At 35.0% G+C, this 15,136-nt stretch overlaps 1 protein-coding gene across 1 annotated transcript in view; it reads right to left on the reverse strand.

Annotated features, from left to right (window-relative positions):
• The window catches only part of PTPRK (protein tyrosine phosphatase, receptor type K), a 176,288-nt gene that overhangs the window by 21,982 nt on the left and 139,170 nt on the right, over window positions 1–15,136 (reverse strand). The window contains exons 8-14 of the mRNA XM_026070146.1: window positions 13,837–13,975; window positions 12,703–12,744; window positions 10,553–10,582; window positions 6,862–7,022; window positions 4,638–4,673; window positions 1,634–1,645; window positions 256–440 (exon numbers count right to left, since the gene is read on the reverse strand). Coding sequence (XP_025925931.1) covers window positions 256–440; window positions 1,634–1,645; window positions 4,638–4,673; window positions 6,862–7,022; window positions 10,553–10,582; window positions 12,703–12,744; window positions 13,837–13,975 — 605 coding nt within the window. The remainder of the gene's footprint in view (window positions 1–255; window positions 441–1,633; window positions 1,646–4,637; window positions 4,674–6,861; window positions 7,023–10,552; window positions 10,583–12,702; window positions 12,745–13,836; window positions 13,976–15,136) is intronic.

Consider the following 15,136-nt stretch of genomic DNA (forward strand, 5'->3'; position numbering starts at 1 on the left):
CCTTAAAGAATATAGTTAGTGTTTTTCCCAGGCACTTGTAACCTGCAGTGGCTCAAACATTGGGACTCCACTCACTTTTTCACTTTTGGGTTACATATTGAAGAATCTAATGCCTGCTTATCTTTCTTTATTTTTCAATTCAACCCATTACATTTAGTTGCATTCTTTTGTAATTCAATGCAAACAAAAAGCTGTACCTTTCAAAGGGATTTTTCCTTGCAAAATGTTTTGCAAATAAACCGCTGAAGATCTCACCTCATATTCCTCTTTAAATCCATAGCTGTCGGAGGTCTTCATTAGGTTAATATGCTGCAGTAAATCAGCCACCCTGATGGCAGGGTGCAGCTGCCCGGTCTGGTATGGGGATTCTGTGCCTTCGCAGAGGTAACGAGGGACATCCAGAAGGCGACTGGACTCTGCTGTTGCACTGTGGTTTTCATCTGTGTTTACAAGAAATCAATGAATTAGGTACCAGCATGGCAATAGCATGTCAACACCTATTCTCAAGCCTCTTCCTTCAAAAACATATCTGATTTCTGAGAATGCAAACTACTATCCAGCACATAAATACTGTAATGTGCATAAAGGAATTTAACTGCAAACACATACAAAAGTTTGCAATTTCTCATCCTGCAATAAAGATGTCTGAAGGGCATTTTATTTGAAACTACAGAACTTTACTACATTCATGTACTTGGGAACTCCAATCTCTATCACCTCAAAGTAACTTTTTTACAGCTAGTATGTATCAACAGCAATACTGCACCTTAAACAATACATTAGAATAACTCCGTAGCGGTATCAGCACATCATTTGTCTAAAGCCAACATACAGTAAATTGAGATCACAGTGAAAAACAGAAGCAATTATGCTAGGACTTCAGAGCACTATGTCCATTTGGAAAGAAGAATCAACGCTTCAGAGTAGTTATTTTAATCCTTTAATAGAAAAATTAAATAAAGAATAAATGGAGAAAATAGAGAATAAAATAGAAAAATATTGTGCTGAGTTCAGCTGCAGTTTTTACTCCACATGAAGAATGAATTCTCTTCCAATGTCTTATGTTATACTAATCCTTTTTATCCAGACCTTTTTATCAAACGTCAAAACTGCCTGAAGTGATCACATTTAGTCAATCCCTTCTGTGAAGCATTTTTTTTTAAATTAGCAATCAGCAATTCAGATGATTTTACACAGGAAGAAAAAAATGTAATTGAAAACTTTTTTGGAAAATAACTACAGAAATGAGAAGCAGGTATCTGACTCCTCATATGCTTCTGCTCATATGCTACTGATTCTGCAATCAGTCCATCATTTTCCTTCCAAAGAGTTCAGAGTAGAAAGTAAAACGCTCTAGGAAGAAAACGGAAAACCCAAGGACGGATTTTCTGCAATTCTGCCAAAAATGCAAAACTCGTTAATGCTGTACGAAGTGAGAGCTCCTAGTAAGTACCCCGACTCTTTGAACTGTCACACAAGTTGCTAAATTCAGTACATTTATGCCTCATTAAACTGCCTAATAATGTGAGTGACATGTACCAGCCACTTTTTATAGTAATGTTACACATATGAAATCATACACATTTCAAACTTCAGGATTTGCAGTTCTCCCCATTCCTTGCAGTATACTTACCAGTAATAGGCACTTTAACCCATTGAAGCAGCAAAAAATAATGAGTGAACAGAACATAAGAAATTTATTTTAGGACTATATTAGAAAATGACTAAAAGAAAAATGACATTAAAAGTTGTTAAAGCTTCACAATAGGTAACAATGAAAGCAGTTTTAAAAATATAAGGGCCACATTATGCCATCAATGTAATGATAGGGACTTGAGAAAAGCAAAATTGTCATACTAGCTCAGTGCTAATGCACGCATAATGGAGTACAACATTAATAACCTAAAAATGAAGAAAATGAAATCTAGTACAGCTACAAAGTAATAACAACTTCATATAAAATAAGATTTGCTATAATTTAGGGCCCATAAAATTTTGCTCATCTGTAAATAAAAACAGATGGAAACTGTATTGTGATGTTAAACAAAGTAAAGTTTATATGGAGAAGGAATAGGCCCACTGATCTAGTTCAAGAGGAACAAACTTAAAGCTACCCAATCCCTTCTTTATGGGGTGCCCAAAAACTTGTCTGCTTCTCTCCACTATTTCAGTAAACGGAACAAAAAATTTTATCTCCTCCAACGAGCAATGCTTCGCTTATACCAGTAGACTATCACACACAAAACACCACCATCACCAATAGATGGAAATACAAACAGGAACTATTAAACTCTTCTTCAGTTAACGCCTAGGGCTTGCTGTTCACGGTTGTCTATCACAATGTAGAGCCAACAGATTAACTTTTGGATATCAGAAAACATACTTAGCCTAAACGCAACCTACAATAGCATTACAAGTATCACTGGACATTACCTATGTCGATTTTAGGAGCCTGAAACAATGCTAAAGGATACAAGAAGCCTTAGAAGCATTTCAGGAAAAGACCCATTTTAAAATAAACTGTTATTCAATTGATTAATAATTAATTTTGGTAAGTATTCAGAATCTAATCCTTTGCTCTTTCAGGCAGCCATGTCATTTCATCTCTCTTCATAAACTCTTCTTAAACTACCTCATTAGTTTTTTTGGGGCCCCGAACTTGAATGCTCCAGCATCTAACTGCTCTGATGGTTATAAACTTTCTAATGCACTAACATGCTTGACATTTATCACAGTCATGAGAATGTTATTTGCAACATTATCAAAAAGAAACAGGTGGCATACAGACAATAAAATTTCCACATGGTGAGTATACACCAGCTTGAAAAGGACCAAAAGACCATTCACAAAGTAACAAAAAATGATTTGCTGTCAGTCTCAGGGGACACTTTAAAACAAAGATCTCCAGAGGCTCCTCCTGGGTCTACTTTGCATCAATATTTTTACCCATAACTTGGACAACAAGATAGAAAATTCAGTGATAAAACAGGCCGAGAGCTCTGAGTGAGAAGGCACCACAAGCACTTTGCAAGTACAAGACCAGATTTAAAAGTTGTCTTGATTATTTGAGAAACAAAGCAAAAAATCAAGGGTGAATTAAACAAAGAAAGCAACATGATGTGTACAGGAAAGAGAAATAACTCAAACATATAACTACAAAATGGAGTAACAGACTACTTAATGATAACTGGGATTTTAGCGGATCACAAGCTCAGTACAAGTCAGCAACATGACTGCAGTAAAAAGGACAAAATACGTTTCAGGTAACGGGGACGTTACAAGTAGGACACGAGGGGTAACTATTCCACTCTACTCAGTACTGAGACTTCTCCTGGAGAAGTGCACGTGATTTGGGGCATCACAATTTAAGACTTAGAGCTACAAGTTAGAAAGTGTTCAGAGGAAAAGAATGATAAAAAGTTTAGAAAAAGCATCAGCTATAAGATAATAGCTAAAAGAACTGTGTTTAATTCAACTGAGAGAGAGACAGTTAAGAGGAGAACACGAAAGCCTTTCAAGGTGGAAAAGACTTAAAAGGACAGCGATGTTTTGTTTTCTACATTTTCTATAAGTCTGTCAAAAGGAAATGGTTCAATTTACAGCAATGAAGATTTAGTCTAGATTAGTCTAGTTAGGAGAAGCTTTTAGGAGGAGTGAGGCACTGGAACATGCCACGGCAAGAGCAGAATTCTCTTCATTAAAAATTTTTAAAATGACTTAGACAATTGTCAGAAACAGTCTAGATTACTGGTATACTATCCTATCTCAAATCAGAGGATGGATTAAGTTGTCTCAACATCCCTTCAAGCATTATCTCTAGGACTCTAATTTTCAACCTCAGTTTATATTCATGTCTGCTACTTGACATTTATTTTTTACCCTAAAATAACCTCAGCAAATGTCTAAAATATAACACTTCATTATACACTATTCATTATATTTATGGCACCAAGAATTTTGATACAAATTACAATTTCACCTTTGTATTTTTTTTTTAAACTGTTAAAACAAATGCATTCAGTGTTATGTATGACACACTAATAAACAGTGGCCACTCCCAACATCTCTTCTTCTTTTTAAAGTAATTACAAGGTTGAGAAAGTTTCATAATTACAGTCAATTGAAATGCAAAATCTACATACCAGTACGGGAATATTTGTAAAGAACCTACAAATAAAGTTGCTGTTTCTTTTTGGACACTACAGAATTTTTCCCCTTTTCTTCTTAGTTCTTCTCATTCTTGTTACTTTAGAAAATTGGGCTTTGGGTGCCAAATAATAATATGGATCTGTATTTTATTTATAACTATCTTTGAGGAGAGTTCTACTTTCACATGTCAGTTCATCTGGAATTACTTTGAATGCTTTGGGATGAAATACTTTAGTATGTCAAATTTACCTATTTCCTCATTTATTCTTCAGTTGGCACAGACTAGGAATAATTTCTCAATGAGAACATACAGTTTTTAGAATAAAACATTCCAAGTTTAATTTGGAATAAATAAACTGAGGGTAGAGCTGAATATTGTCTGATAACAGCATAGCTATCTTTTACATAAAACAAGCTGTTTCAACATTCAACCATGCAAGGAGATGAAACTCATGCAGGAATGGGTAATGAAGGACTAGGGTCCTCACCTAACACAGCTGTCGGCACAAGTGGATCATTGGGCACTGCAGGAAAACAAAGCTCATGAAGAAATACATTACCCTCAATGTGTGTATTTTTAATCATAAAAACAATATACTTAGAATAAAATTTCAAGTGATAACTAAATCCCATTACTTTTGTTACAACAGAAAAATAGAATGAATGCAGAGTTCCAGAATGCATCCTGAATAAAAGAAGAATGAAAGGCAGTGATTTTGGACTTCAGAAATGTAATGGTAAAGGCAAAGGGATTCTTACTGAAATGAAATAAAAAAGACATCACATACATTTTAGTTTTTGAAAGCGCTCCTCCTTTACTATTGTTCCTTTGCTTCACAATAAAGGCTCGCATTCATAGAACCAACTCCTTTCCTTTTATACCCATCCTCTCATATAATATTTGAACAATTCATCTCTAAATAAAATGTTATTCCTTTAAAGTCTTCAAAGTAATTCAGAAAATTATATTCATATTTACAGTTATTAGCTTTTCTATGTGCAATACCAAAGATATTTCTCCTGATGAATATAGGAAAAACACAGATATACAGATGTAGATGTCTGAACAAACGTCATAGAATTTTATCAATTGTATCATAACTAGAACCATGCAGGGGAAAATATGCTGTTTTAGACAGGAATGGCAGAATCCAGAATTCAGTTTTGTTCCAATCTGGAACAAAAAATTAAAATACCAAAGGCTCTGTGAGACAAAATAGAGCTCCATTTCTCAGGCACTATGCCTCATAGCTTGTACCAGAGCAGGAAACCCTGGAAGCCTGAAGGGTTCCTTGCCCCAGAACACATGACGGTCAAGAGAACTGAATCCTCAAACACCCCAAAAAATCACATACCTAGGAAGCTGGAAAACAGTGATGCCAAACTTCTTTGCCAACCAACCAGGATAGCTGTGGTGGCTGAGGCTCACGAGCTCTTGGCTTCATGTCAGTCCATGCAGAAGGCTGCCCAAGTGCCTGGCAGCCCCGACTTGCTAATAGCCACGGCAGTTTCCGATGGATACTTTGCCTGGGATCCACCACAACTTAATCCAAATCGAACTGGTTTTGTAAAGTTGTCTCCACAAATTTCAGTGCCAATGAGACATCAAACTTTGGAGAATTTTCAAACAGTTCTAGCCAAAACTGTGCACAAAAACTGTTAGGAGAACTTAAAACCCATCTGGCCAACAGTGGTTGATACTAAACTCCCATTTATAACTGGTTATGAGATAGTTAAAACGTTACCACTTTGTAGGTTGCTAAGCTTCAACAACCTGGAGAACAACACTCCTCCAAACTCTGTTTTTCTTATAACAGTATAATGATCAGGAAAGAACCTAACCTTAAAGGAAGGAACAACCTTATGTGAAGCATCCTGCAAGCAGGATGTGAGGGAGGAGAAGGGAGATGGAAAAAGGGGTGGCGTTCCCAAAACAGCGCAATTCAGAAGCAGCCCAGGCTGGATAGATCTGATTAAAGCCAAACTCAGAAGTCCACACTGCTGTAGGAAGGCCTGATTCCTGCCCCCTCCACGGCAGGGTCACGTCCCCTCAGTAACTCACACCCTACATCTGAGATATTCAGCGTTTGTCAGCGAAGTATCTTGCTTTTGCGCAAGCCATGCTGCAGATGCTGTGGGACCAGCATAGCTGGACTTTTTAATGGTAGCTCTAACCCAGACAATTAACATTTGGAAACCCAAACTGCCTCTGTCAAATCCAGACATCTGGCAAGTCTACAACAAAGAAATACAAATACAGAGCAAATCTGAAGATATATTAACAAGCTTGTTCTTAAACATCAGAAAACAGCAACAAAAATTGGCAGTTTCCTTTTGTTATAGTGACCTGACTGCCAAAAGAATGAAATTTATTTGGACCTCATATTATTATTCATTACAGACATCATGTAAACTAGTAATATTTAATATACTGATATTAAATATTCTCATGATGGAAAACTATAATTCAGAATTTAATAGAATGCTTCCAGAAACAGTACCAATACATATCCAAATTACATGAAAATATTTAAATAATTGGCCATACCCCGATAAAGATAATATATGAGCATTCCAATCCAACCTCTGTGTTTACCGGAGCTCCTAGAATATGCAGAGTTTAGAACTGTTTTCCTGAAAAAATAGAATAAATTGCTTTCCCTGTTCCTACATGCAACTAGACTCTGGAAGATCTATCATTGTTGTACTCACATCTGGGGCTGAAGTTATGAGAGTCCATAAATGTGATTGAAAGGGGATCTTCTGCATGCAGGGTGCTCTGGTCAGCGTAACTCCTATCCATTGCATTCACCATGTGTGTCATCTCTTGTCGGGTGGTCCCCATAGCATCTTTGCGCTTCTTAGCAAGTTTGCTGCCCAGCCAAAAAAAAAAACCCAAAGCACCTTAATTTTTGATGAAATGTTGATGCTTACAATAATAATCATCTAAGGTCCTGAGTGAGCAAGAGGGACTGCAAAGTCTGGCTGATTTTCAAGGGGTACGCATTTTCCAGTGTGAGATTTATAAAACTATGCATCCTGCTAAAAAGAGTTCATGATCATGTGTTTTATACACACACACAAATGTTGCAATGAAATTTCTAACTACTGTACCCTGGTAATATTTTTCTTCCTATAGAGTAATTATACTAATATAAACAAATTAGTGAATATAATTACATTTTAACTGAAATGATAAATAAGAAGCATCTGTGCATACAGTTTTATCAACCATCTCCATTTAAATCTGTGTTTTGATTTTATAAACGGATAATTCATTCCAYTTGCTTTCCTTGTTAGGAAGAAACCATTTAACCATCTAAATTACTTTGTTAGCCAAAAAATACTATGAAACAATAAAACAAACATAATTATTCAATATGGATACATATTATCTGTTACGTTAGAAGTTGTTCCTCCTATCTAGTATGCAAGATATCACATGATATCACATCATCTTTGTTCCTGACACTAAGTTTTTGTTCTTATAAAAAACATAAAAAAAAGTCTACCATGCAGTTTGGAACATTTTAAATTTTGGCGTTACAGACTATGCTCTGAATTTATCCCAGCTACATCAGTACCACGCTAAGCTGTATAACTAAACGCCCAAATTAACAGCCAGTGCCCTTAAAGTGCACTCTTAGAAAATATCTCTCAATTTTTTCCTTTTGATGAAGAACTGGAAGTGACTTTCACTGTCCTTAGAAGTCAGATGGAAGCAGGCAGTAGACTTTAATTATCATTTTAAGCCTAATGCTCTTGAAGCAAGTATCTGAAGTAGTATGAAGTACTCATCAGAGAAATATTAGTGTAAAGTGCACCTTAGTTCTTTAAGTATCTGTAACATACATTAGATTATTTTATACTCTTAATCTCTTCTTCCTATTTTCTTCTGAAGCTCTGATTGCAATATAATAGATAAACAACTTGCTTATTTGGATAAATTGGACACCATATAAGAGACAATCTTCACTGAAAATAATGCATTCTCAAAAATATATCTTTAAAACACAGCTTAGCTTCATGAACTTTTCCTGCATAAAATATAATCAAATATCCTGTTAAGTGTTTTTACAGTGTTTATCTTACATTTCTCTGGATAAAAGGACTGCTAGCTCTTTCTTGTATTCTCTAACTTCTAATATTCTGTGCTGCATTGTAATAGTTGACAAAAAGAATACCAGGATAAATAATCAATTCATACATTTCTTACATCCTGGGACATTCACAGAAAACAGGGAAATGGCCTGTGCTGTTCTCTGCTTTGTTTTGCACATTTTCTTCCCCTGCGTTAGAGGGCTGTTCCTTGATTCAGCAGTCTTGGTTCAACACAGGGGCCACAAAGCAGACTGTAGGTGGACAAAGCAAGGCATGCCTGAGAGTATTGAATATTCTTTCATTACTCAAACTCCTAGTCTTGATTTTTTTATTTTCTTTTTAACTTTTTACAGATTGACTACTTGGTTAACTGCTACTTAATAACACCCTTGTTACAGAAATATCAAAGATGGTTTCTAAACCTATTATTTTTCATCAAAGCCTTGTGTTGTGCATGAGAATTCTGTATATATTAGTTGTTCAGTGAAAAATAAAAATGAGTGGCAGCTGGATGTTCCCCTAAAATGCTGTATTTTATAACATTTACTCCAGACGTTCATCTTTAGAATACTTAAGAAAAGTTGGTTTAAACAGTACTCTGGTTGAACAAATGTTTTAAATGAATACAAATAGAWCTTCCCAAACTGAAACTGCTTGAGCTTTATAACTAGGTTCTAATACTCTCAAAGCTTTCACAAAACTGGCATTTCTAGTTCAGATAGCTTTTTAAGTTTCAAAGCCCTTCAGATATTCTCCATACACTGAAAGCTTCTCTCACTTGGAAAGATCCTATTTTTCTAAAGCCACCTCAGGAATGGAACAAAAAGACTATTACATCTCATCTCTCAAGTATATTAAGCCCCTCTTTGAAGCATCACTTTGTAACAAAACTTGCTAGCTATGCTAAATAAATCAACAGCCATTAATGCTTTCAAATTATTAGCTTATTACAGTAGCTACTTTCTAATTCTTATGCTCTGCTTCAACTTCTAAAAAGGTCTATTGTGCTCCAGCACCGCAACCGAAAGCTGGGAAGTGTAAGGACAGTTTTATTGTTTAACAGCTCCTGACTCCCTGTAGGTTTGACTTTTTTTTTTTTAAGTGCTTTTTTTTTCTTCCCTCATTCAGCTAAAGGCACGTGCAATCTATGCTTCAGCATAGTTGAGCAAATCATTATGCAAGTACTCGAGGCTGACGGAAGTGTAAATGATTCTCATTATGTGTTAGAGGATCCAGTTGCCCAAACCTGTGCAGGTGGGTGTTTCAGTGGGAGCTGGAGGGGAAAAGTGCTCTATCATAGTACGAAACTGTGCAGTTAATTATCTCTGGCTGAAGCAGCTGTTATTTAACAAGGAAATTATAATTTGTTACAAAAAAACAGGGACTGGCAGTTAGCTAAACCAGCTTAGCTTTTTCAGTTTTAAGTTTATTTAAAGAAGTCAACTAATCTGCTTAAAAATGTGGAAGAGCATCATTATCAGACACCACCAGTTCATCCAAGTACTGGAGTGCATTCTTAGATCCTTCTCGGAAGTGAAGGGCTTTATGTATTTATTTAAAATGAAGAATGTGTGCAATTGCTTTGCTCACTCACAGCCAAAACAATTGCAGCCCTCACAAAAACTCGTTTAGTCAACACATACAAACAATTCAATTTTGCTACACTGAAGCAAAACTTTCTGCAAACCAATGCTATACAGTTAAGATCCATGCTTTAGAATGTGTGTGCAGAGCACCTCACAAGCAACAGATGAAGATCTCTGTACAGAAGAACTTCCTGCAAAAAATAAAAATCCAAAAATGTTGCTACCTGGAGCAGCAGACATGGTAGGACAGCGACCCATTTATAAAGGTCTGACGCCTGTCTATGATTTGCACAGAAAAAGTGCTGTGTAGGATCACTTCTCAATTGGCATGTTAAGAAAGAATAATGTGTGATTTACAAGCAGTTATCTAGCTAATAAATGGGGTAGCCATTATAATAGATTTTTTAGTGTGATGTGTCACTGTGAATCATAATGCAAATTAAATCATGATTACAATCAACTAAAATGATAGTTATGGGAAAAACTAGCAAAAAGCAAAAGTCTTGATATACAGTACTAAATACAATATCCCTTTAAAAAAAACATGGTAAGAATAACAGAAACAATGACACAAGCAATTTTCTCAAACCTGACACTAATGAAAGGTAACTATCAATAAAACTTTAGGGAAATTATAAAGACTATTTTTCTTTTTTTAAAAGGGATACTGCATCTTTAAAACATGTAAAATAGTAAGTCACCCGTATTCTACTTACAGATAGTAGGAATAAGAATAGTAGCTCCTCCTGGCAAGCAAATCACAGACAGTGGAAAAAGAGAAGCAATGGTGAATGAAAAGCGTGACTCTGTCACATTCAATAAAGCAGAGAAATGTGCGTTTAAAAAAATTTTGAAAAAATTCATGTTTCTTTGGTTAGCATTTCAACTTGCTCATGCATCAACTAGCCTTACTTTGCCATGCAATTAAAAAAAAATACACTAGCATAYAAAAATGATTTGGTTTTTAGAAAGATCACTTGAGAAAATTACATGCCGAGTTTTCATTTATTGCCAAAAATTTGAAAATTAAATGGATCATGTATTTTCAACATGCAGTTCAGCATAATATAATGACTACCACCTAAATGTCATGACAAATGAACAGCTGTGTACAAATCTTGTGCAGTAAATGATGCTTTTTACTTTTCAGTTACAAAAAATAAAGATTAAATTAATAAATACATTTAATCAGAGAACAGCTAAATTTCATATCATTCATTTTAAAGTCTTTTTCAGTACACAGGTGCATACATATATGTTTGTATAAGTATTGTATGTAGCTATATGAGTACACACATTATAGAGAATGCACATTTACAACTGATACATGTGTGTACTGACATATATACCACACATTTCCTGAATGCAAACATATGTTTTATCTTTGAAAATCTTACAATTGGAAATGCTGATGTATTCATGCTAAGCATTAAAAATATGGAAGGTAAACAAATGGAAGGAAATGAAGTACACTTGAAAATAGTCCAACAATGATTTAAAAATAAAAATGGCATTGCTCATTAAAGATGCAGTATCCCTTTTCTTAGTTGGTTTGATTACTCAAGCAAAACTCTGTAAGAGCTGGTAAGAGTCTCTTTCAGTAGAACTTCAAATCAATTTGTACAAAATGATCAGGCAAAGCATAAAACATCTCAAGCTCATGAATAAAACTGCTTAGTACTCCATTTTCCAATAAAATGTAATACCGCATTTAATCAGATTTAGGTATCTATGTCGGTGCATGAGACTTAATAAACCAATGAAAACGCATAAATCATCTTTATTGACTTTTCCGTGTAATAAGTTGTGGTCAATTCAGGTACCAAAAGGGATACTACATTATGGATCAGTGGATATGTACGCTACAGAAGATGATTAAAACTGATCAGTTTTCAGTTCCACCACAACTAACTGAAGTGTGTTTATGTATGTGTGAATGTGTCGGCGTTATTACAACTGTTCCTGGCCTTAAAGAATTTGCTCTGATTCTCTAGATGGACTGAATTAACTCCGGTATACAAAGGTTTTCTACACTTTTCATAAGTGACCTTGGCTAAAGCTAATATAAAAAAATTGCCCACTTTCCCTAAGGGGGGGAAAATGACACACCAATAATATACTCAATAGACAACCAATTAAACTATCATGATGAAAAATTACCAAACATTAAAGATTCATTAAACAGATTAATTTTCCACGTACTTTGAATGCAAAATAGTATAGGAGTTCAGGTATGTTATGTACTTTAGAAAGATGATTGGGTAGCATTTCTAACAGGGTACTGCCTGGTTCAGAGAAGGGAAGGGGGGGGGGAAGTGGAAATGTTTAAACTATCATTTTACTGACATAATTACTTTCATCAAACAATTCAATAGTGAAAGTCTAAAAGGACTCTGAATGCAAGAAGTAAAAAGGAAAGTAAACAAGAACTCAATGAATGTTTACAATTTTTTTTTTTTTTTTTAACCTGAAAAGCCAGTCAATCCCATCTGGAAGTGACTGACAATATATAGTGGGAGTCACACACACACACACACACACACACACACACATGCAGAGTCTTTTATTAAACATGAGGGGAACTCTGCAACATACAGTGAGAGGATGATACTCCCCAGCCCATATCTTGCAATAATTATATAAAATAGATATTTCTTCCTGAAAGCTGAAAAACAACTTCTTGTTCTCATTCTTCAGAAGTTGTGCAAATAAATTGCCTGATTGTATGTCTTTTTGGATATGATGAGCTGGATCTTTTGCATATGTGTTAATTCTCAACCACAGAGGTAAACAACAGAGAAAAGTAAAAGCACTTTTGGGAAAAATCACATATGTAGCTAACTAACACAGAACACTATAGGCATACCTAATGTTTCTAATGCAGACGTTTCTTCTCCAAGTTATATATCTCCAGGGATAATTGTAAAGAGGCAATAAATTAAAAAAATCTAATGGAAACCAGTAATTACAACATATAGTATGATCTTAGGCACAACTTTAATGTTTTCTTAACCTTTAAAAATAATAGAAAGCTATATTTCTAAGAAACATTGCAACATTTACAAATATATTGTTTATTAAGAATTCTGCAAAAGGAAAAGGAATGCAGTGCACAAACCACTAGAAGTCAAAGGTCTCACTCTCTCCAGGATGAATCAGTTTGGGCATTGTGAAAGGGACTGGGCAGAAGAAAGGGTGCACAGAAATCTGTTTATATTAGTAGCTACAATGCTATGAATACAGATTTATAGAACTGAATTATGAAATTTTATGGCAGGTTAAAAGGGTCACAAGTACTGGAAAGCCAACATTCTTTTAAAAATTGAACAAGCAATAGTGTAGCACAATTTACATATATTAGCGCTTAGTGCTGAGTTAACATTTTATAATTCCAGAAGATGGCGCTATTGATTATTTTCTAAGAATGAACTAAAAATTAAAATTCATTCAGATTAATACACTTTTAAACAATTTCATGCATTAAGGACTCACTAGATAATTTTATAGTGATATATGATTTTTAAGAAAAAAGTGTAGGTTTACAAGAGCAGAAAGGTATAAAATTACATTATTTTGCAAGGTGGACAACATACGGATACAAATAACTCATTAGAGCTGCATATAAAAAACATCAAATTCATTAGGTGATTACAACATGAAAAGTGCAATAAGTTCTTTTTTTTTCAAAAAAAAAAGGATCCATTTAATTCCACCCATTTTAATATTCTGTACATTCACCCAACTCCAATTTTAAACTACTTGGAAATGAGTAAATGTGAGAAAATGGATAGCTACTAGATCCCAAATATAATCTCTGTATATCCATTACAAGAATCAGAGTAGAAACAACAGGAAATACAAAGAACGCATCCAAAAGCTAAATGTCAGTTATTGCTACTGATTTTTTTTTTAAAATGACCTGTAAAAAACAATCATTTAGTTATCATTGTTTGACACAGAGGGGAAAAAAGAGAGATATCAGCACAGATAATTTTCTTACCTTTTTTTGACGATCAATATGACAACGAGGAGAAGCAGGATGAATACCAGAATTCCAGCGCTTATTCCTGCTATTTTCACCACTCGATCTGTCTGTTTAGCAGGATCTGGAATCACCTCGGGTTCTTCTGTTGCTGCTGCTAAATGAATCAAAAAAGAAGTTGTTTAAACGTGCAAGTACTAGAGACTTGAAAATTATCATTGGCAATAATTTCCAAAAATGTGTGTATGCTAACAGAGTAGCCAAACAATAGATACATGCATCATGTGTTTCTACATGTACGCATATCTATATGAACATACTATAAATTTCAATATACATACCATACATGTTTGCAACATCAAGAATATACATGTGTATACACAGGTGTATATATATAATATGTGTGTGTGTGTGTATAATTTATTTATTTGTACACATATATATATAATTTCACATATGTAAAATAAGAGGTGTATATGCATCTAGATTTCCCAACAAGTTGTGGTATTACAAAGCAGAAGTATGCTTTTACCAGAGACAATCTGATCAACTAAATCATCATCACTTCCTTTACTGTTATTTTTCACACATTAAACATGGAATACCTAACATGGAATAGTGAGGGAGATAAATAACTCACAAACAGGAAATTAAACTCTCTTCCTCAAGTCCCAGCTAAGACCCTAAACTCCAGTCCTTCTCTCTTCCACCCAATTTCAACCCACCCTTGTTTATTAATCTACCTTACAGCACCTAGTCTGAGATCTGCATTCTACATTGTAAATCCCTTTTATCATAAGTCTGACATAGAAATTTGATTCTCCAAACGAGGCCGTGCACAAATCCAAGCTCAGAGTCAGCAGTAGTTTTATTTCTTTTTATAAATCCTGAAAAGTCCCTGTTCTACACAGATATGAAACCACTCTAACACAGTTGAGTGGCTGAGGCCATAGGTTACAGTAGAGAGGAAAACAGAGCATTTCAAAGTGCACAGCCATTCAGTCTACACCTTTTTGCTTCACAGTCTAGTGTACAAAGGATCAGGAACGTGGGATTTTTCAGCCTAGCGAAAACATCAAAAAGTATAAATAAGTTTCAGCCAGGGGTAAAATCCCACGAGGAGTTTACTTGTAAAACAGCAGACAGCTCTTCAGTTTTCCAGTTCTTTCTTACTTTCTAACCCTGTGGCTTAGTATTTTGTCTTTCCCCTGTTAATAGGCGCAAGCACACACGCTTCTTTTCCCCTCTGTTTCTGATGTTTTCCCTTCCTATTCTCCAACTGGAACGTGGGAGATTCCGCTTAACCTCTCCCTTCCTC

Source organism: Apteryx rowi, unplaced genomic scaffold (assembly GCF_003343035.1).
Source record: "Apteryx rowi isolate R43461 unplaced genomic scaffold, aptRow1 scaffold_305, whole genome shotgun sequence".
In the NCBI taxonomy this organism is placed as follows: domain Eukaryota; kingdom Metazoa; phylum Chordata; class Aves; order Apterygiformes; family Apterygidae; genus Apteryx; species Apteryx rowi.